This window comes from Leopardus geoffroyi, chromosome B2 (genome assembly GCF_018350155.1).
Source record: "Leopardus geoffroyi isolate Oge1 chromosome B2, O.geoffroyi_Oge1_pat1.0, whole genome shotgun sequence".
Classification (NCBI taxonomy): Eukaryota; Metazoa; Chordata; class Mammalia; order Carnivora; family Felidae; genus Leopardus; species Leopardus geoffroyi.
Genome location: NC_059332.1, coordinates 44976692 through 45000427, shown reverse-complemented (window position 1 = coordinate 45000427; position 23736 = coordinate 44976692). Strand labels below are relative to the sequence as shown.

Below are 23736 nucleotides of genomic sequence, written 5' to 3'. Positions count from 1 at the left end.
AAAGTGGAGCAGGGACATATAAACGTGAGAAATGCTCACAAATAGATATGTCTGTGCAAGAGGTTGTAAAGGGGGTACAAACAAAGGACTGTAGGAATTTAGAGGAAGGAAAGAATCTTTGCAACTGGGGATCAGGGGACGGCTTGCATGGGAGGTACATTTCACTAGGTCCTTAATGAAGGATAAATGGTATTTATCCATATAAAAGTGGGCAACAACTTGTCCCTGAACAAAAAAGTACCAGCAATGGGTAAACAAGCATATGCTAGAGATAGCAAGTAGTGTTTTATTGTTTTGTTTTGTTTTTTAATTTTTTTTTAAATTTTTTTTTTCAACGTTTATTTATTTTTGGGACAGAGAGAGACAGAGCATGAACGGGGGAGGGGCAGAGAGAGAGGGAGACACAGAATCGGAAACAGGCTCCAGGCTCTGAGCCATCAGCCCAGAGCCCGACGCGGGGCTCGAACTCACGGACCGCGAGATTGTGACCTGGCTGAAGTCGGACGCTTAACCGACTGCGCCACCCAGGCGCCCCTTGTTTTTTAATTTTTAATGGGGACAGTAGTTAAGTTCAATGCCTAGATGGGCATATATTTCAGGGTTAAGTGACTGCTTTTTTTTTTTTTTTTTTAAACCACACATGGGGGCCACACCTTTACCTACTTATAAAGTTGTCTTGATCACCAGCACTTTCCTGTTACGTTACAAATTCACGGTTGAAAATCTAGTTTTATGTACACTTCCTATATTATTTTAGGTGAACATTCATTACAAAAAGAAATTGAAATACTGCTGTTAAATAGATGGGCTCCAAATGTACTTCTGTAATTTTATGCTGTCATAAATTCAAGCGAATAATTTTTATATCTATCAACCTCTTTTTATTTCCCATAGAGGTTTGGGGCACTTTCAAAATCAATGAACGATTTACCAAAGACCTTTTGAATTCATCTTCTCCTTCATATTCCAAGTATACAACTGGAATTGAAATTCAAGTAAGCACTTTCTGCTTATTACATAAGAAATTGTTGGCTAAACATAAGTTCAAGTGTTTTCAATTCCGCGTGTTTATTTAATGCATATTCTTAATCATTCACATTCAATGAGTTATTACAGAACAGTTAATCACATAACTCACAACTGACGTACATTGAACATTCTCTTTCTGGGAGAGTTTTAGTAATTGACTTCGTTCCATTTCTCTTGTGCTCACTTTTGCTCATTTATGTGAGTCATATCCTACCGAGTCTTCTTGATTGTTTTCTGTTTTTTTATTTGTCAAAAGAAAATTTTCATGATCTAGGCTCAATTGTCAGCATCTGGGATTTGTTCCGGAAAGAAGCTTCTCTTGTTAGAGGCTAAATAGAATTATTGAGAAAAATTCTGGACTATATAATGAAGTCATCCAAAAATTCGGTTAATGCCCGTCTGCCTCGGATGATGGTTCAGATGTGATTTTCACTGAAGACATACACAGATACTTTCCAATAGATTCAGTTTCAATGCATATGGAAATTTATGTCGTATTTTTATGAGGGAGAAAACATACATTTCGGGGGTAAATTTGTGTTATCTGGCACCCAATCCCCCCTTATAACAAATTGGTTCTTCCATCTTTATTAGCAAACTAAAAAATAAATGGTGTGACTCGTGTGTGTGTGTGTGTGTGTGTGTGTGTACATTCTCAAGTGCCATTTGAACTATATTTGTATAATAGCAACTACCTCTTGTGGTATCTCTTTGCTCAGTGGTTCTGTTGGTTTATTTATTATCTCCATCAGTTTTTTGCTTAAATATCTTCCTCGAATGGGGGCAAAGATCAACATGTCACCCTTTTTTCTGTTTGTAAGCTTAAAGAAGCATTCAAAAGAATTCAAGATTTTGAGTCGGTTCATGTCACCCAATTTCGGTAAGTAACACAATGGCCTTAGAAGGGCATCCTCAGAATTGTGCACCCATCCTGCAGAATTCCTAGTGCTAGGTTCCCAAATGACCTTGACAGAAAATAGGGCAGAACTGGTCTTTCTAGTATTCTTACTAAAACTAGACAAAAGTCTGTAATGCTTAGCCAAAAGGCCAAGAAGCGATTCTGTAATGCTTTTAAATGTCAGAAGAGGAAACTTAAATATTGAATGGCCTTCTCCAAGCTATAGATTAGAGACTGGAACTGCAAACCCACAGTGGGAGAACTTGGGATGAAGCAGGAGATCGTGGTGTGCACGTATGGAACAGGATGAGGGGGTGGAGATGAGGGTTATGGGTTGCAGAGGGATGGTTTTTCTCTGTCCTAAGCACAGGGAGATATGGTACAAAGCTGTATAAGCTGTATAACTGGGAGCCGTGGGGGCAGCCTACAGCGAACCATTATATTTTTCTGCAGGTATCATGTATGCACCATAACTCATAACCCAGTAGGCATTGTCTACAGCAAACAGAGAGATATTTAGTAAATTATCTTTTTGTTTATGCTTTCATTCCAAAAGTTATATGGTTAGTTAGCCATGTGTACATTGATTACTAACTATTTATAACCTGTTGGATAGAGGAAGTGGCTTAGAGGTCAGAGAACTTGACTTCATATATATATATATTTTTTTTTTTTTTTCACAGTTAACTTAAAGAATAGCTATAGGAAATTTTCAACAGCATTTGTCATCAATATACTGTCCTGGATCTTATCCTTCCAGATATCCCATGTTCTTATATACAGGCCCACGTGGATAATTTTCTTTAAAATTCAACACGAGGAAGGACACTGCTTTTTTCTTTCTTTCTTTTTTTAATGTTTATTTACTTCTGAAGGAGAGAGAGACAGAGTGTGAGTGGGAGAGGGGCAGAGGAAGAGGGAGACACAGAATCTGAAGCAGGCTCCAGGCTCTGAGCTGTCAGCACAGAGCCTGATGCGGGGCTCAAACTCACAAACCGCGAGATCACGACCTGAGCTGAAGTTGGACGCTTAACTAAATGAGCCACCCAGGTGCCCCACCTCTTTTTTCTTCTAAAGTCTATACAACGAATCATATTTTCCTTCTGACTTTGCAGTCACTGAATGCATAGACAAACTTGAAACTTAATCAGTAAGTTTTGTCTTCAATATTCATATTTTTCTTTACTTTGGTCCTGGCTTTCCATTTATATTTCTTCAAAAAAAAATTTGTTTTCAATGTTTATTTTTGAGAGACAGAGAGACAGAGTGTGAGTCAGGGAGGGGTAGAGAGAGAGAGGGAGACACAGAATACGTAGGCAGGCTCCAACCTCTGAGCTGTCACCACAGAGCCCGATGTGAGGCTTGAACTCATGAACTGTGAGATCATGACCTGAGCTGAAATTGGACACTTAACTGACTGAGCCACCCAGGTGCCCCTCCATTTATATTTCCCATGTATAATCCATTCCAAATGTCTTACAAGCTGTCTCCAATAATTTGTAGAAAAAATCAAAGCTAAAGTAGGCATAAGTCTATAAAATACTATTATTTAGGTTTCACTCTTTATGTATATGATTTAAAGTAAATCTTAATTTCTTAGTGTCTCAATTTACTTCTCTGTTAAACAGGACTGTTAATACATGCGGAATCTGATTTAGCTTCATTAAATCAAATGAAATAATAGGCAGGAAAATATTTTGTGAACAATGTTTTCTTGATAGAAGAACCATATTTATGCAAAGACATTGTGATTCCCACTACCTAAAAGAATATTTGGATTTATTCATACATTGTGAGTGGTAGTTCGGTGTAGTGATTAAGAATTTGATATTTGGAGTATCAGTTAATAACTAATAATTGCTTGACCCAACTTCTCTTTAGGATTCCAGCTCCCTCATCTACATAATGGGGCTAATACAATGTGTACCTCATGGAATTATTGCAGGATTAACTTAATATATGTGATCTCACTTGTTTTCATGACTTCGAACACCATGTGTATGCTGATGGCTTCTAAATTTATTACTTGAGCTTGGCTCCTCTCATAAAGTCCAAACCCAAATATCCAACTGCCTGTTAGCATCTCCACTTGATGTTCTAGCAGGCACGTCACTTATGATGTGTTCAAAACAGGGGTCCTCCAACTTTTCTTCTCAGAACCTTTAACCTACTTCTCCTGCTATCATGCCCATCTCAGTTACAGCGGTGCTAGTCTTCTAGTTGCAGAGACCCAAACTTGGAGTCATCCTTTGTAATCATTTTTTACTGAGATATAATTATGTACAGTGATATGCTCAAACCTCATGTGTGTGGTTTAATAAGCTTTGGCAAATGCTTGCATCAGCCACCTTTTAATAAGACAGAACATTTTCATCACCCCGAAAGTTCCCTTGTGCCTCTTTCTAGCCAATTCGATGCCTTACCTGCCACTAGAAATAACCACTGCTCATTTTTCTATCATCATAGGCTAGTTTTGTCTATTCTAGAACTTCATACAAATGGAATCACCCAATGTGTAATTGTTTTGTGTGTCTGACTTCTTTCCCTCAGCATAATGTCTTCAAGGGTCATTCTTGTTTTTCTGAGTGTCAGGGGCTGCCTCCTTTTTATTGCCAAGTGCTATTCCATTGTATGAATACACCGCAATTTGTTTTTTCTATCCCTTGGAGTCATTCTTGACTGGTTCTTTTCTCCATTCCCAGCATCCTTAGCAATTCCAGTGGCTCAGTCTTCAAGTACAACCTGGCCATTTCTCTCCACATACACTGCACCCAAGTTCAAGCCACCATCACCTCTTTCCTAATGGGTCCTCCTGTTTCCCCGCTTCCCTCTCTTCAGTCCATTCTATGCAGCAGCCAGAGTGATGCTCTTCAGCAATAAACCTGAGCATACCACTGACTTTTACTAAAGAATAAAACCTTTTAATAAAAAATAAAATTCAAACTCTAAGGCCCTATTCGATCTGGCCCTTGGCTGCTTATCTAATACCATCTTCTACCATTTCTCTCCTGCTCATTGAAAACTTAGTTATGCTAGAATTAGTTAACTAGGTAATTAATTAATTTTTGTCTTCTAACTTATACTGATTTTGTTGAACCCAATGTATTCTCCCTGGATAATTGAAGCCTACGTTGAAGAATTTGCACATTGAGAAGCAACTTCGGTTCTTGACCTGGCAGCTAGACTTTATTTTTTTTTAATTGTTTTTAATGTTTATTTATTTATTTTTGAGAGAGAGAGAGAGAGAGAGAGAGAGCAAGCGGGGGAAGAGCAGAGAGAGAGGTAGACACAGAATCTGAAACAGGCTCCAGGCTCTGAGCTGTCAGCACAAAGTCTGACACAGGGCTTGACCCTGGGACCAGTGAGATCATGACCTGAGCCGAAGTCAGATGCTTAACTGACTGAGCCACCCAGGCACCCCTGGAAGCTAGTCTTTCTTTTTTCTTTTTTTTTTTTTTTTAATTTTTTTTTTCAACGTTTATTTATTTTTGGGACAGAGAGAGACAGAGCATGAACAGGGGAGGGGCAGAGAGAGAGGGAGACACAGAATCGGAAACAGGCTCCAGGCTCTGAGCCATCAGCCCAGAGCCCGATGCGGGGCTCGAACTCACGGACCGCGAGATCGTGACCTGGCTGAAGTTGGACGCTTAACCGACTGCGCCACCCAGGCGCCCCATAGTCTTTCAATGTGTCCCACTCATAGACATTTTCCTGCATGCGGGCCTTCACACCTGCTGACACGCTACATCCATGTTCTTTGCAATACTAGCTTTTCTTCTCATCATTTGGGCCTCAGCTTCAGAGACTCTCTGCACAGAAAAGCCTTTTCCATCCAGCCTTATTTAAAGTGAGCCTCATCTCTACCTGCTATTCTTATTTTTTTAAAGCTATTTTATTTTATTTTATTTTATTTTATTTTGTTTTATTTTATTCTGGAAAGAGGGAGAACACACGAGCAGGGGAGAGGGGCAGAGGGAGAGACAGCATCTCAAGCAGGCTCCAAGCATCTCAAGCATGAAGCCAGCTTCAAGGCTTGATCCCACGACAAGGGGATCATGACCTGAGCTGAAATCAAGAGTCAGACTCTCAATCAGCTGAGCACCCAGGTGCCCCACCACCTGCTATTCTTATCATTGCACCTGTCTCTTATAACACTTAACTAAATGTATATATTATGTGTATATATATATATATATATATGTATGTATATTTTTATGTTATATAAATTATATATAATTGTTTATGTATGCTGGTCACTTGTTCCCTATTTACCTTGTCTTCTCCACTAGAATGTAAGCTTCATGAACTTTCGGGGTGATGAAAATGTTCTGTCTTATTAAAAGGTGGCTGGGGGCGCCTGGGTGGCGCAGTCGGTTAAGCATCCGACTTCAGCCAGGTCACGATCTCACGGTCTGTGAGTTCGAGCCCCGCGTCGGGCTCTGGGCTGATGGCTCAGAGCCTGGAGCCTGTTTCCGATTCTGTGTCTCCCTCTCTCTCTGCCCCTCCCCCGTTCATGCTCTGTCTCTCTCTGTCCCAAAAATAAATAAACGTTGAAAAAAAAAAAAATTTAAAAAAAAAAAAAAAAAGGTGGCTGATGCAAGCATTTGTCAAAGCTTATTAAACCGCACACATGAGGTTTGAGCATATCACTGTACATAATTATATCTCACCAAATCTGTTTGATGTGTTCCTGTGGACCCAATGCCGTGCATACACACAGCAGGCCCCGTGTGACTGAATGAATCTCATTTTTCTTTCCACATAGTCATTATAGGGATGGAAGCATCATTGCTGGGTTTGAAGTTGTGGGTTCCAGCAGCACATCTGAGCTGCTGTCAGCCATCGAACAGGTGGCTGAGAAGGTGAAGGCAGACCTTCGCAAGCTGTTCCCACTAGAAGACGGCTCTTTCAGAGTATTTGGAAAAGGTACTACCCTATTCCCTTCCCTGGCTCAGGTTACGGGAGTCCTTTAATTAGTCGCTTACTTGTGTCTTCGGGGAGTAGACTGGAAATGTTTCTGATACAGGATTGTTCTAAGACTGACTTTCCATAGACACAGTCAGCCTTTCCCCCGTCACCATGATGAAACTCAGATTCAGTGGACTATTTCGGTGCGATCTGGTCTCCAGTTCCCAGGGCAGACACTGTGGAAGATGGGCTTTTCAGCAGGCTGTGGTGGAAACCAGTCAAACTCGTGACTGGTCACAATGTGAGAAGCTTTCAAAGGAACACACGTGCCACCCTACCACGGCAACTGCTCCTCTTTTAATCGTTATCATTGCTACTTTGTTCCCTCGCTCCTGGAAGAGTTTCTGATTTTCTGACACTTCCTTACAGAGTGAAACTCTTTCCTGAGAGTGATTGCACCGTCTTATTTCCACCTGTGGCTTACTAGCTGATAGCCCATCAAAAGCAAGAGTGCTGGCACAGATCAGACACCAGCCAGCCTTGGGGAAGGCGCCAGAAAGGACAAAAGGGTACTGACAAGGCTGAAGCTGGGCATCAAGGACAGATTTCAACTCCTGAATTTTGCCTGGGTTTTGTCTCTGAAAACATGACTTCTAAAACATTGCCGTATGGTTTATACGGCATGCCGGGATATTTAGACACTTTTCCTCTTTGTTTCCATTTTTTTTCCCAGCCCAGTGTAACAGCATTGTCTTTGGATTTGGGTCCGGGAATGACGAGTACACTCTTCCCTGTAGCAGCGGCTACACTGGAAGCATTACAGCCAGGTGCCAGCCCTCTGGGTGGCAGGTCCTCAAGGAGACATGTGTACACTCTCAGCTGGACGAACTGAAGAAGGTGAAGCGTGTCTGTCTCGTGTTTTGAATTTCACAGAGGGCATCCCCCACTGAGCGTGGGCTAGGCGGTAGATAATATATCAATTTGTCTCAGTGGTTAGTGCACAGAGGTCGAGGGTGTTATCAGAGCCTGGCAAACCCAGGGAGTGTGGGCATGGGTAGCAGACTCCAGGTGGAAGCCGAGAGAGTCAGAACAAGTCAGAGTTGATGTTTCTGGTGGGGAGGGTGCTACAGAGGAATGAGTCAATGCTGAAGAGTTCTAAGATAGTAAAACAGCAACTAAGCTGGCCTTAGAAGTCCAGAAAGCCGGGGACTCAAAGATCTGAGTGAAGGTGTGAGTCAGAAGCTGTAAACTCAGTACAAGTGAGAGGACCACACATCAGAAACCTGGGCAGGGAGTGGGTCAGCCAGGGGTGAACCGTATACAGTGACAGAGCTGCAATGGATCTTAAGGGCCATCTGGCTTGTCAACCCATTTTTGTAGATCAGGAATTGAAAGACTAAGAGGCCAATGGTCCCTCTGGTAGCAATAGCACTGAACTAGAAACGTGATCACTTGATTTCCAGTCCTGGACTATGACCTCCACATGATGTTTCCTTAGAAAGCTTCAGGTCCTTAAGGCAAGGTGGATAGAAAGATGGAAGCAAATGGCGAGGGATTAGAACTCAAGAAAAAGAAAGAAGGGACTCTGAGATCAGTTCACAGACACTATTTTGCAAATAGATGTCCATATTGAGCAGAACTTATCTCCCAGCCAGAGACCCTGCTATTGTAGATGAAACTCAGAATGATCTTTCTCAGAAGACTATGGAAAGTTTACTGCTTCCTTTCTGAGTTTTCTCATCTGTAAACTGGGGAGGGAGATTGGACCAGATGGCTTCTGGAGTCTATCCTTGTTCTTGCCTTCTCTACATCGGCTCCAGACAGGGACCATAGCTGGGACTAGTCCCCTCCAAGTGTGAGGGCAGGCAGATCCCAGGTGCTTTGAGTAGAGAACAGCACTGTCAGTTGAGGAGAGCAAAAAGGAAAACAGATGGGATCTGATTCCTGGGTTGACTTTGAACGGAAAGGAATATCCCTTCTTGGCTGCCTTTCAAGCTAGCTCAGTGTAGCGAAGGCAGAGGGGAGCCTGAAGGAAGAAGCAAAACTCCTGATCCAATGACGAAGTGTAGTCCTATCTCCACATATGTCCTTTTGTCTTCTCATCCCACAAGGATTTCTTGGCATCGTATGGTGGATATAACATAGGACTTAGTGCCAGTAGAGCCTACCTTTCCACTTCCCGCTGTGTAGTTTGGAAAGTCACCAAATCTCACTGAATATCAGTTTCTGTATAATCAGGGTAAAAGTGTATATGAAACACAAGCATTTTGTTGTTCTCTAGAACCTCACCATTTTTATTCCTAGAATTTCAGTGTGATCGCAGGCAACGCCACTGAGGCAGCTGTGTCATCCTTGGTGCGAAATCTTTCAGTCGTCATTCGGCAAAACCCATCGACTACAGCTGGCAATCTGGCTTCAGTGGTGTCCATTCTGGACAACGTCTTGTCTCTGTCACTGTCAAGTCATTTCAAGGTGTCCAATTCAACCATGGAGGTATGGTCTGCCTGCGCTAGAAGAACTCACTGTATTTTTTTTTTTTTTTTAAGTTTGTTTATTTATCCCGAGAGGTTGGGGAGGGGTAGAGAGAGAGAGAGAGAGAGAGGGAAAGAAAGAATGCCTGATGTGGGGCATGGTCTCCTTAACTGTGAGATCATGACCTGAGCCTAAACCAAGAATGGGACACTTAACTGACGGGGTCACCTAGGCATCCTAAGAATTCACCTTAGGTGTGCTCCGTCTCTTAGGAAGAATGATAAAAGCCTGAGTTGAAGACCCACCATTGAAAAAGACCAAAGAGGGGCGTCTGGGTAGCTCAGTCAGTTAAGCGTGGATTCTTGATTCTGGCTCAGGTCACAGTCTCTCAGGCCCCACATCAGGCTCTGTGCTGATGGTGTGGAGCCTGCTTGAAATTTCCTCTCTCCTCTCTCTCTGCCCTTTCCCCACTCGTGTTCTCTCTCTCTCTCCCTCTCTCTCTCTCTCCCTCTCTCTCTCTCTCTCAAAATAACCTTTGGGAAAAAAAGACTGAAGAGTCATGTAACAGTCTTTGTATGAGCTTTACTGCTTCCTCCACGGTGTACAATGAAGTTACGGGATTGACTATGTGAGTTCAAAGAGGGGCTGCCTCTAGGCAGGCTTAGAGGAAGGAATGAGCTTCTCCACTGTGTGGCACAGGTGCCAACTTTCTCCTGTCTTTGCAGTTATCTTTCCTGTGGCTAAAAGCTCGAATTTTAGTAGTATATATTTTAAGAACTCCCTCATTTTGACCGGGGAATTCAAAGTTTAGTTTGGATATTTAATTTTTTTTTTAACATTTATTTATTTTTTTATTTTTTTAAATTTTTTTAACATTTATTTATTTTTGAGACAGAGAGAGACAGAGCATGAACGGGGGAGGGGCAGAGAGAGAGGGAGACACAGAATCGGAAGCAGGCTCCAGGCTCTGAGCTGTCAGCACAGAGCCCTACGCGGGGCTAGAACTCACGGACCGCAAGATTATGACTTGAGCCGGAGTCAGACGCTTAACCGACTGAGCCACCCAGGCGCCCCTCGTTTATTTATTTTTGAGACAGAGAGAGACAGAGCATGAACGGGGGAGGGGCAGAGAGAGAGGGAGACACAGAATCGGAAGCAGGCTCCAGGCTCTGAGCCGTCAGCCCAGAGACGCGGGCTCGAACTCACGGACCGCGAGATCGTGACCTGAGCTGAAGTCGGACGCTTAACCGACTGAGCCACCCAGGCGCCCCTAGTTTGGATATTTAAAAATTAGTTTAGGGGCACCTGGGAGGCTCAGTCGGTTAAGTGTCTGACCCTTGATTTGGCTCAGGTCATGATCTCATGGTTGTGAGATCGAGCCCCATATCAAGCACTAGGCTGGGCATGGAACCTGCTTAGGTTCTCTCTCTCTTCCTCTCCTTCTGCGCCTCCCCTTCGAGCGTGCACATGCTCTCTCTCTCAAAACAAACAAACAAATAAAAATTAGCTTAAAATTTATGCAAGTAAAACTTGCTTACTAAGAAATGCAAATAGGAAAAAAATAATAATAAAGATATGTAATCTGGTCACCCAAGAATAGCCATTGCTTACATTTTAGGTATCACCTCAGTGCCTAGAAAATGACAAAATGACAAGTAGCACATAGAAGGTACTCAATAAATATTTCTTTTTTTTTTTTCTTTTTTTTTTTTTTAATTTTTTTTTTCAACGTTTATTTATTTTTGGGACAGAGAGAGACAGAGCATGAACGGGGGAGGGGCAGAGAGAGAGGGAGACACAGAATCGGAAACAGGCTCCAGGCTCTGAGCCATCAGCCCAGAGCCCGACGTGGGGCTCAAACCCACGGACCGCGAGATCGTGACCTGGCTGAAGTCGGACGCTTAACTGACTGCACCACCCAGGCGCCCCTCAATAAATATTTCTTAACTAAATGTCCTTCCAACCATTTTGGATACATGCATTGTGTCTGTTAAAGTACATAATATTTTACACAACTGGATTATAGAATGGATATGTCAGAGATGACATTAAATATAAATAGGTTAAACTCCCTGAATCAAAGGAAAGATGCTCAAAAAAAATTTTTTTTAAAGCCTGGCTTTGTGCTGTTTACTAGAAGCCAGCTAAAACAAAACGACATAAAAAATTTAAAAATAAACTGAAGAGCACAGAGCAGGCCAACAGAAACCAAAAGAAGGCAGAGGTTCCAAGGGGCAGTACAAGAAGCATGCTATGGGACTCAGGGCCAGAAGCCACAGAGGGCTCATTTAGGGTGAGACTCAGTCAGAGTGACAATGCCTGGGGTGTTGACAATGCCTGGGAACCTGAGCCATAAGCCAGAGACACGGTCCACCTTTCAAGGGCTTGTTAGGAAAAGGAATCTCTTAAACTAAGACTGACACTTAAAACCCACAATAATTCCATGCTTCCTGGTTGCCTGTCCAGTTTTTAAGGATTTTTACTTTATATTCTCTTCTATTAAATGGTCATAAACACACATGGATTAAAACTTGAACGTCCATGACATGAATTTAGAACTTCTGATGTTAGCAAAAGAAACATAATGTTGGAGGGCAGTTCAAAATAACATCTTACTCCTTGAGCCTCAGCTGAACTATTAATAAGGCAGCCATGTTGGTCATCTCTGAGGACAGAAATGGGCCCTGCTGCAACCCACATCACAGAATTCTTTGTCAGCCGTGCTGGATCCCCAGTGTGCATATGAATGCCCTGGGGAGATCACTCTGAGACTTATATGATTCTGCTGACCCAAGTTTCTTAACCCAAAGCTTCCACTGTGCAGAGCAACTAAGCTGATTATTGCTGATGAATTTGAATGTGGTCCTCAACCGAGTCAACTCTCTGGGCATTTGTACTATACTTTTTGAAAAAAAAAAAATTTTTTTTTTTGCATTTATTTATTTTTGAGAGACAGAAAGAGGCAGAGCACGAGTGGGGGAGGGGCAGAGAGAGAAGGTGACACAGAATCCGAAGCAGGCTCCAAGCTGTGAACTGACAGCACAGAGCCCGACGCGGGGTTCGAACTCACAAACCGTGAGATCATGACCTGAGCCAAAGTCGGACGCTCAACCGACTGAGCCACCCAGGCACCCCCGCAATTGTAGTATACTTAATATTCTAATGACTCTCTGCTCTTAGTCCTCTGAACTGCTTATTCAAAATGCAAACCGACTTTCATCCTTGTATTTCAGGATGTCATCAGTATTGCTGACCACATCCTTAATTCAGCATCGGTAACCAACTGGACGGTGTTACTGCGGGAAGAACAGCATGCCAGCTCACGATTACTGGAGACACTGGAAAACATCAGCAGCCTCGTACCTTTGACAGCTCTGCCCCTGAGTTTCTCTCGGGAATTCATTCACTGGAGAGGGATTCCAGGGTCCCAAAGCCAACTTGAGATGGGTTACAGCTATGAGGCTAAAATATCCCCCCCAAATACTTCCATTCCCATCAGAGGCCATGTGTTAATTGGGTCAGACCAATTCCAGGGGTCCTTTCCAGAAACTATTATCAGCATGGCCTCGTTGACCCTGGGGAATATTCTATCCATTGCCAAAAATGGAAATGCTCAGGTCAATGGGCCAGTGATATCCACGGTTATCCAAAACTATTCCATAAATGAAATTTTCCTGGTTTTTCCCAAGACAGAGTCAAATCTGAGCCAGCCTCACTGTGTGTTTTGGGATTTCAGGCATTTGCAATGGAACAATGCGGGCTGCCACCTAGTGAATGAAACTCCAGACATGGTGACGTGCCAATGTACTCACCTGACCTCCTTCTCCATACTGATGTCACCCTTTGTCCCCCCTGCCATCATCCCCTTTGTGAAATGGATCACTTTTGTGGGACTGGGCATCTCCATCGGAAGTCTCACCTTATGCCTAATCATTGAAGCTCTGTTTTGGAAGCAGGTCAAGAAAAACCAAACTTCTTACACACGCCATATTTGCATGGTGAACATAGCCTTGTGCCTCCTGATTGCTGATGTTTGGTTTATCGTTGCTGCCACTGCAGACTCCACAGTAAGCTTTTCTGGAGTCTGCATAGCTGCGGTGTTTTTTATGCACTTTTTCTACCTCTCCTTGTTCTTTTGGATGCTCATGCTTGGCATCCTGCTAGCTTATCGGATCCTCTTTGTGTTCCATCACATGGGCCTGCATTTGATGATGGCTTTCGGGTTCTGCCTGGGCTATGGGTGCCCTCTCATCATATCTGTCATCACCATTGCTGTCACGCAACCTGGCAATGGCTACGAAAGGAAAGACGTGTGTTGGCTTAATTGGTCTGATAAGAGCAAACCCCTCTTGGCCTTTGCTGTTCCTGCACTGACTATTGTGGCTGTGAATTTGGTTGTGGTGCTGTTAGTTCTCACAAAGCTCTGGAGGCCCACTGTTGGAGAAAGGCCGAGTCAGGACAACAAGGCCACTATTGTCCGCATGGGAAAGAGCCTCCTCATCCTGACCCCTCTGCTGGGGCTCACCTGGGGCTTTGGCATAGGAACAATAGTGGACAACCGGAATCTGGCTTGGCATGTTATTTTTGCATTACTCAATGCATTCCAGGTAAGAACAATAAGAATAACTTCTTATATCATCAGGTGATGGGAATAATTATAGAGAACTGAGGTTGGTAATACCACTCTGGAGGCTATCTCCTCTCCCGGCCCCACCAGGTCTGTAAACCAACACTGCCTGGCAACAGTGAATAGAAAATAAACAAACAAAAGGATCCATACTTTCCAAGAGTTATTCTTATACTGAAGCAGAATATGAGACTTCTTCAGTAATCCATCCCAGGATTTTAATTTTTGAGAGAGAGACAGAGCATGAGTGGCAGAGGAGCAGAGAGAGAGAGGGAGACACAGAATCTGAAGCAGGTTCCAGGCTCTGAGCCGTCAGCACAGAGCCCGATGCGGGGCTCGAACTCGTGAACCATGAGATCACAACCTGAGCCGAAGTCGGACGCAACCGACTGAAGTCACCCAGGCACCCCTCCATCCCAGGATTTGAAATCTGTTTGAGTTCATATAGCTAACATTAATCCCTCTTACTGCTGAGTCAGTCCCCTTTCTCTTGGGCAGACCTCTCTGCAAAAGCACTCAGGGAAAGGGAAAGAAATCAAGAGTGTTTGTTGACTCTGCATGGTGCAAAGGAAGTCTCTAGAGCATGACAGAGCAGGACCTGGCAAACTGTAGCCAGCTCTGTTTTTGTAAATAAAGTTTTATTGGAAGACAGCCACACCAGTTTGTTTAGATACGGTCTGCAGCTGCTTTCTTTACACTGGCAAAGCTGAGCAGTTGCAATAGTATGACCTGCAAAGCCTAAAACATGTCCTCTCTGGCTCTTTCCAGAAACAGTTGGCCTACCCCTGCTGCAAAGCATGGGTTTTACATTCCACAACCAGAGAGTGGTCAGAGAGTAGGTAGACAAAGTAATCTTTAGGATTTGATGAGTCTGGAAGAGAGCCTTTAATCCTGGTTTGACGAAAATTTGCTGGTCCCCTCTGGACAATGATTCGGGAAGGTGGTGGTTAAACATTTGAGCTCTGTACTTAAATAGGTCTCAGCTCAAATATGTCACGTTATCAACTGTGACCAATAAAAAAATTATTTAATCTCTCTTTCAATTCTTTCATCCGTTAAACGGATAATATCATTACCTGTATCATAAAGTAGATGTGAAGACTAAATGGCATAAGTTAGCTCTTAGCACAGTGCCTGGCACATAGCAGATGCTAACACGTCTTCTAAAAGCGAGTGGTTTTCCACCTATGTTAGCGTACTGGTGAATGTTTTCAGTGGTGGGACAAATGGCAAACCTCGAAAGCACGGACCTAATGGTGACGGGCTTAGGGAGCTTCTGTTGAGGGCAGACCCATGGTGATATGCTGTGTGAACAGGCACCAGTTGAGGGTGCTCTGACAGGGAAGAGGATTCCAAGGTACAAGAAAGCCTCTTCCAGGGGTTCCCCAAGGGTGGACTTGATGGAAAGGGTGCAGATAAAGGTCCTCCGTTTGATCTTAGGGTTGGACCTCAATGCCCACTGCCGTCATAAATGTTTAGTCAATGTTTATTTAATGCCTATTCTAAAGAAAGACTAAGATATAGAGGCAAATGGAAGTGATTTGTATTGGGTTTAGGATGACACAAGGGGGAAAAGAAATCTGGGCATGCATTTAAAACTTTATTCACTCACTTCTTTATACATTCGACACAAACATTTTTGAGGGCTCGTGTTATGCCAGGCATTGGGGAGTGACCCAGGGTCCTTGCCTTCAAGGAGCCCACTGTCTAGTAGGAAGACAGACAAGAAAACAACTTCCATGTTGGGTGATAGAATAGTATTACATATCAGTGCTTCATTTTTCTGGAAAAGATAAGACCATGCACGTGATCTATTCTTTTTTTTTTTTTTTTTTTTTAGGGTTTTTTCATCTTATGTTTTGGAATGCTCTGGGATAGTAAGGTATGTGTGTTCATTTCTCTCTTTATCTCTTTCTTCTTCTAATCCAGGCATCCAACCCAATAAGATTTCTGGGCTCTTATTCACAATAGAGGTGAGACCCTGGGTACTTTTGTAATCAAATTCTATACTTTTATAAAAGGCAGACTCAGGAAGACTCAGTGGAAATACTCACCTCTGATAATAAAACTAGATAGAACTAATCACGACATATAATGTGAACATTGTAGACAAAAAAGGGAAATTGTTTTTACTTTTCATTTTGCCGCTTTTATCCACCATTTGGCAGTCATTGAAGAGCGAAAGTACTTTCAGGAAGGTTGAATTTTCTGTTTCTCCTCGATTAAATGTATGCATTTACTTAGAACATGCTGAAAGAAGTATCTCCTCCCATATTTCTAGAGTTTTATATGGTAAATATTAAATAGCCTTTAACATTAAATAAAATCTCTAATGAAGGACAACCAATGCGAGCAAAAGATTATGGAAAAAAATTTATATCAACTTGTTTCATTATTTTGCCCAAGCTTTGAGCAAGTCTGTTGAGAGACGTAAAGACAGTAAGCTAAGCGATACGGGCTTTGTTTTAATAAGAAGATAAGAATATTTTATAATTAGCACAATTTTAGCACATACACAAAATCCCTGTTTACAGAGAAGCAATTTGCTGTTCTTGAGGAGACTAACTAATTCTCTTAATGGCATCATTCACATGGTCAGGAAAGTCTTTACTTCAAAGAGAAATTTCAACTTAGCAACTATTATAAATTACTATTGCCTAGGACCTGAATTATGACAGCTTTTGGTACTGTTGTTCTTTGTTGAATCTTAGATTTGTTTATAGGTAAAGCAAACAAATATAACAAATCCTTTCATCAGATAGCCATGGTTAAGGTCTATTAAGCGCTTCCGGGAAATACCTCTAGTAAACAACAATTCCAATCTGTAGTTTTGTTCTGGATTTGTCTTTTATGATTGAATATGTGCCTGTCTTCAATATTTCTTTGTTGCCTTATAGCTGCGACAATTGCTGTTCAACAAATTGACTCCTTTAAGCTCTCAGAAGCAAGAATCAAAGGTAATCATCTGCTGCCATGAGTCCAATGCCTGAAGTTCCGGTTTCATACTTTTCTCTGTGTGCCGTTTTACAGCAAGCCCACTCTCGCAGAACCCCTTGAGTCTCTGGCACCATTATATTTCTGTTATCTGGCATGGTTCCTAGCACAGCGTCAATACTCATAAAGTTGAGTGAGTGAGGACAATGAATGAGTGAATGAATGAATGAGTGTATAAATGAATGAGAAGGCAGGGAACGTTACAAAGATGTTCAAGCACTGAGGTCTGTGGGTGTTCTTGTGGGCAACTACCTTTGAGCAACCGTTTGCTTTAGTCTGACTTGTCTGCCAATATCTAGAGTCAGTGAGACCCTTTTCTCTGAATGACTTTCTGGACCTCCTGCAGACCATTTTGCTTTCATAAAAGTAAACGGTGAAGTCCTTGATTAACTTCTAATATGTGAAATGTCCTCTCTGAGTTTTCCCTCTTAAGTGGGTATAACTGTCCCTTGCAACTGTAGCTCTTAAATCTACAAAGGGAGACATTTGTATGGCAACAGAGGATTCCTGTTTCATTCTTTGCCATGATAGTGCAATCCATTTAAGGAGAATATAGTAGGAACAAACGCCTTCGTGTTCATATTTTGTATTTTTGAAGTCAATTTAGTCTTTTGCTTTTCAGCAAAACACTGAAGGCCTTTCAGAACGAGCTCTAAAGCAGAGATTTTTGTGTTTGATAAAAGTCAACTGACTTAAGTCGATGTAAACCTACATGGTGTTTAGAGATTTTTATAAGGGACAAGATAATCTTTTGAAATAATAATAATAATAAAAAAAAAAAAAGCCCAACTGTGAAGAAATTAACCTTTGACTTTAAAATTTTTTCCCTGGCTCTGCATTTCCTAGTACCGGGAATTGCTGTGAGTTAGGGATCGGTGGCCCGTGAGAGCATACCTGCCCTGTATTTCTGACTCAGTAACCAATTGGCTGAATGATTTTAGGAAAGTCACATGGTACCTTTTGGGTTTAATTTAAAAAAAAATTTTTTTTTTCCAACGTTTATTTATTTTTGGGACAGAGAGAGACAGAGCATGAACGGGGGAGGGTCAGAGAGAGAGGGAGACACAGAATCGGAAACAGGCTCCAGGCTCTGAGCCATCAGCCCAGAGCCTGACGCGGGGCTCGAACTCACGGACCGCGAGATCGTGACCTGGCTGAAGTCGGACGCCTAACCGACTGCGCCACCCAGGCGCCCCTGGTTTTAATTTTTGTTTCAACTGTTAATATTAACTGTTGGGCTGGTCACTGAAAGCAGAAGTTCTGACTTTCTGTGATTTTGAGTTTATGTCTTGAAGAACCAAACTCTTCAACCGGGAAAAGTGAAACTAATAAATCACTCACTATTCTTCAGAAAAGGAGGGAGCTACAGCATATGTGACTGCATTATAGAAAGACCTGAAGTTAACAAGGTAACACAGACACCCCCACCCCACCAAGCAGGAAGTCAGAATTTTTCTCATTTGAAAACCAAAGAGAGAAAAACACCCCAACATAAATCAAAACAAAAACAAAAGTAAGGATGCCTGACTGTTTTTTCTCCCTGTTTCTAATGTAAAGTGTTGACACTGGTCAGCAGGCAGCTGTGGTCACTGAGGCATCTTGTGGATTTGTACTCCTTTTCCAATGTCATTTTTAAATCAGATGACAAAAGTGGGATTTTGTTTTCAGGTTAGGTGGCTCACTTGCTTTAAAATCAATGTGTATTTGGCAGAATAGAAGATGGGTGTTCGTAATTTCCCAAGGCTCATGGAGACCCATGGTGTCCCTTTTAATTTCATCACAAATTACCACCATTTCTTCACTTAGACATTATGTAAATTGATGACATTGATCATTGGGGTCATGGGGTGCAGGAGTGTGGCTAGATGAATACCAATTTTGTCCTTACCGGAGAGTCACTCCCCTTGTGTCAGCAACTGAGCAGTGGGCATGGGCCAGGTATTAGGCATCCCCTCCCCTCTAAAATGTTCCTGCAAAGGGAGAAGCCACCACTTGCTATGGGTGAGAAAGCACTGTCCCCTCCAGCTGTGACATGCATTGTTTTTACCCTCATCTATTGGCTGTTGCTAAAGTCAATGATATTCAGCTACAGGAAGACTGATATGTAAGCCTTGCAAAGAGTTGCAATATGCCTGGAGGAGAAGAGTGGATCAAGAGGGGTGAGGAAGAGGTATTGTGTTACAAGTTAAGCTGAAGTCACATTTAAATGCTGAGGAAGTTTGAATGTAAAACAGGAACCCAGATTACCCCGGGTTGAGGAATGAGAAGGGGAGGAAAAGATACCTCTGTGGGAATGTTCCTGCAAGAAACTCGTTGTGAGAGAAACGAGAGTGAGGGTGGAAAGCAGACGCAGACTCAGGACAGCAGTGATGGTAGAGCTGAGTCACGAGGATGTGAGCAAGTCCCTATGCTGGGAGGGATGAGCCAACAAAGATAGTCTGAAACAAATAGGGGTTGGGAAGGGTGACTGAAGGAAGAAGATTCTTGGGAAGGCAGATGGAATAGCTCGACTTAAGACAGAGGGGTCAGACTCTTCCCTGGACACAGGAAGCATCAGTTTGATGCAGATAGAGCAACGTGTGCAGATTGGGTCAGGGGGTGAGAGAATTCAGACCTGGATACTTTTTTGTTTTGTTTTGTTTTTTACAGTAGGAGAAAAGGCTATCCAATAAGAGATGGAAAAATGGATGGCAAAATAGGGGTCTTAAAAGGGCAGTGAAATTTGGGTTGTTGGCTGAAAGGAATGAAAGTAGCCCACAGTGTTCTCCACAAGGACCATCCCTCAAGCCGCCATGACACTGTGTGGACCCATGGTGCAGTTTCTCTCAAATCCTTGCTGAGGGCTCAGGGACCCTTCTTGGCCCTTCCATCGTCTCTAGCCATGTTCTCTGCAACTCTTCGCCAAGAGGCAGACACTGGTGGCCTCTACAGAATTTCCCTCCAGAGAGAAGATACTTAATTATTTATGGTTCCAATGATTCAGGTCCTTTTATTTGACCAAGAGCTTAACCCCCTATGTTCACATGTCTGAAGAGGCTGCTTTATCCCAGACCATGTAGAATCCCTGAGTGTGTTGAAATCTAAGCAATCTAAGATTCTTCTCTCTCTATGGGGCAGGATGCAGTTTTAAAAGCAATGATAATGACCGTAGAATTTTTCTTTAGTATATGTTTACTAAGTCCCGAATCTAGAAAATCAGTTATTATGCTTTGGAACTTTCAGACATTTCTCATTCCTCTCTCTATGATAATTTTTTTTTTTCCAGAGCTCAATGTGGGGTAGCAGCTTCTATATTTCCATGAAAATCAGGAGCTATCACTGGGTTGCCCACTGCATATAACAAGAACCTTTTTTCTTCCATCTTGATTTAGCTTCCTCATGATATGGACAGTGATAGAAAATGGATCTTATTCTTTCTAATTATTCCTGGTGCCTAACATAGTGTCTAGCATACAGTGGTACTCAACAGGAGATGTTAAATTGATGAATAAATCAACTGGTGAGTGGAAAAGGATACAGTGTATCTTAACACATTTACCTTTCCCCATAAGAACTTATTCTTCATTTAAAAAATTTGATTTCAGTGAGATAATTCAGTTTTCAAATTTTTGAACTCTATTTAGCCTCTGCAGCAGTTGCTAAAGGATTATTCACAAAGGGATTTGAATGCTAAGATGAGTGAGAATAAGGCAAAGTTTTATTTGAGACCATTTTTATAGAACTATTGTTTTTTCCCCCCTGGGGTTTCTTTTCTAGTGATACATGTGTGAACCAAAGAAATGTAAGCATAGACATGAAAAAAGATAATGCCGTCTTTATTTTATTTATTTATTTTAATGTTTATTTTTGAGAGAGAGAGATAGAGTATGAGCAGAGAGAGGGAGACACAGAATCTGAAGCAGGTTCCAGGCCCTGAGCTGTCAGCACAGAGCCGGGGAGCCATGAGCTGTGAGATCATGACCCGAGCTGAAGTTGGACACTTAACCGACTGAGCCACCCAGGCACCCCAATAATGCCCTCTTTAAAACTTCTTTCTGGTTTGGGGCGCCTGGGTGGCTCAGTCAGTTGAGCGACCAACTTCGGCTCACGTCATGATCTCACAGCTCGTGAGTTCGAGCCCCGCGTCGGGCTCTGTGCTGACAGCTCGGAGCCTGGAGCCTGCTTCGGATTCTGTGTCTCCCTCTCTCTCTGCCCCTAACCCACTCGCATTCTGTCTCTTTCAAAAACAAACATTAAAAAAAATTAAACAAAAAAACCCTTCTTTCTGGTTTGTTGTCAGAAGTTGTGAGAATATACAGGAACACAAGATTCACTTAGAAATAAGTCCTTAGGCATTTTAAAAAGATTAAAGCAGGAGAAAGCATCAGAAAGGAGTACTCTAATAAAACAGAATAGTGCACCATGTAAATGGAGTAAAGGTTCACTAATGACATTAAGATGTCGGAAATGCAGAGCATCACTAAACGAATAGAATTAATTTCCGAATGACTTGTTTTTCTTTTATGCAGCAGAACTCAACAGATGTATCTGCCAAACCCAAATTCCCCAAGCCTTTCAACCCACTGCAACACAAAGGTGAGTTAACAATAAGCCAAAGGTTAATAAAAAATAGAAGAAAGAATATGAATATATCACATGAGGAAAATTGAAGGGGTACTTTTAAAAACCTCAGGTGGGAAGTATAGGAATATGAGCTGGTCATATGTCTGAAGTTCATCTGGATGGTGCTCAGGGCTGACCGAACATTGTTAGGGATTTCAGGGTCATGGAGACCCATGGTGTCCCTTTTAATTTCATCACAAATTACCACCATTTCCTCACTTAGACATTATGTAAATTGATGACATTGATCACTGGGATCATGGGGTGCAGGAGTGTGGCTAGATGAACACCAATTTTGTCCTTACCGGAGAGTCACTCCCCTTGTGTCAGCAACTGAGCAGTGGGCATGGGCCAGGTATTAGGCATCCCCTCCCCTCTAAAATGTTCCTGCAAAGGGAGAAGCCACCACTTGCTATGGGTGAGAAAGCACTGTCCCCTCCAGCTGTGACATGCATTGTTTTTACCCTCATCTATTGGCTGTTGCTAAAGTCAATGATATTCAGCTACAGGAAGACTGATAGGTATGCCTTGCAAAGAGTTGCAATATGCCTGGAGGAGAAGAGTGGATCAAGAGGGGTGAGGAAGAGGTATTGTGTTACAAGTTAAGCTGAAGTCACATTTAAATGCCCAAGTCTCACTACGTGTTAAATTAGGTTAATATCTTTATGAGGGCAGAGAAATGGGCCACTCACGTTAGATTCTAAGAAAAATTATTTGAATTCCAAATAAAGTTCAGGTGTTTGAACTTGAAAAGGCTTCCCTCCCCAAATGTCCAGTGTGCCCACCCAGAAACCTTGGGTCCTGTTATCACTGTCACCAACCCGCCTGCGTGTTGTTTACAAATCTCTTAACCTTTTTGGATGTTTGTCCCTCGTCAGTAATATGAAAAACCTAAGAGATCACAAAGTTTCCTTCTAGCAATTACATTTGATGATCTCACACCTACTTTATCTCACCTCTCAGCCGTATCTGAAAGCTGTGGTTCTTCTCTTCTCAAATGAGAGATGTCTGATGAACGCAAGTCTCTTGGGAATTAATGAAAATGTGGCTGCCTATCAGCCAACTACATTCTGTAGCTTTCCCTATCATCTTTCCGGAGCTGTCCAGAGTTATAAGGACCTGGCTAGGCATATTTTCATTTTGGTCTCATGCTTGATTCCGACATAGAAGCAGTAACTCTTATTGTCTCTTTCCTCTCCTAGGCATTTATGCTCTTTCCCATACTGGAGAATCGTCAAATGACATCATGCTAACCCAGTTTTTATCAACTGAATAAGGCCACGAACCATAAAATCAAGGGAAATTTTTGGTGCAACTTGACATTTAGAACTAAATGTCAGTGAAAAAATTAGCACAATATTAGATGGAATTTTCTGATGTGGGCATCTGGAATAAAATGAGAAGGTTTCAGCAGCTCTATCCCTGCTCTTTTTATCTTCATTTAAACGGAACCATTTATTTCCATGTGGTTTGACTCAAAGGAATTGCTTCATAAACGTAGGAAAGTAGGTTTTATTAGAAGCTGCGTCTGTTGTACCAGCTTTTCACTGCCACAGACTGCAGTTTCCTTTTTCATGAAATAGCATTATTCTTGTCGCATTCCCAGGCATCTGAACTGCAGTCAGAAAACGTCACGAAATCACCTGAGATGAATGGATGGCCCACGTTCGCTTCCTATCAAAAAGTCATTGGTGCAAATTTCCTAGAGAAGAGGCATTTCCCTCCCAAATTTTCCAGTTGGATTTTATCCTTTTTTTTTTTCTTTTTTAGGTTCAGTCACTTACCTTTGAAACTTATTCAGAAATAAAATGAAAAAATTCTATTTCACACAGCTTTGTAGCCATTAGTTGGGAAGTATAATGATATGATTTTATACATAAGGCAGTGTTTTTCAGTCTACACCTTGTAATTTCATCTGGCCCCCAGTCCCGTGAAGTGAGGTGTCCAGACAGATGTAAAGCAGAGATGAGGAAACGGATGTTCAACAAGGTGGAGATTGTGTAGCCAGTAAAGGGGTACTGAGGGCTTTTAGGAATTTTGGTTCCTAGTCCAGTTCTATGGCCCATAACAGCCTTAGAAATGACCTTCAACCTTAACAATACTTGTAAGGTCAGATATGAGTTTCATTACTCCCAGAATTCTTTCGATGTAAGAGGCAAATTGAGGGAGAGTTTGGTTGTCACCTTCCGGGGAGATACCCTAACAC

The 23736-nt window shown here is 42.2% G+C and overlaps 1 protein-coding gene across 2 annotated transcripts in view; it reads left to right on the top strand.

Annotated features, from left to right (window-relative positions):
- The window catches only part of ADGRF1 (adhesion G protein-coupled receptor F1), a 29421-nt gene extending 6472 nt beyond the window's left edge, over nucleotides 1-22949 (top strand). The window contains exons 5-14 of one of the 2 annotated variants that reach the window (XM_045498472.1): nucleotides 895-995; nucleotides 1851-1909; nucleotides 6693-6853; nucleotides 7569-7732; nucleotides 9140-9328; nucleotides 12541-13914; nucleotides 15775-15816; nucleotides 16832-16891; nucleotides 21440-21503; nucleotides 22733-22949. In XM_045498472.1, coding sequence (XP_045354428.1) covers nucleotides 895-995; nucleotides 1851-1909; nucleotides 6693-6853; nucleotides 7569-7732; nucleotides 9140-9328; nucleotides 12541-13914; nucleotides 15775-15816; nucleotides 16832-16891; nucleotides 21440-21503; nucleotides 22733-22806 — 2288 coding nt within the window. In that variant the 3' untranslated portion in view covers nucleotides 22807-22949. Of the gene's footprint in view, nucleotides 1-894; nucleotides 996-1850; nucleotides 1910-6692; nucleotides 6854-7568; nucleotides 7733-9139; nucleotides 9329-12540; nucleotides 13915-15774; nucleotides 15817-16831; nucleotides 16892-21436; nucleotides 21504-22732 lie in introns of both variants that reach the window. The other variant, XM_045498471.1, reaches the window with a different exon arrangement.
- Nucleotides 22950-23736: the final 787 nt, after the last annotated feature.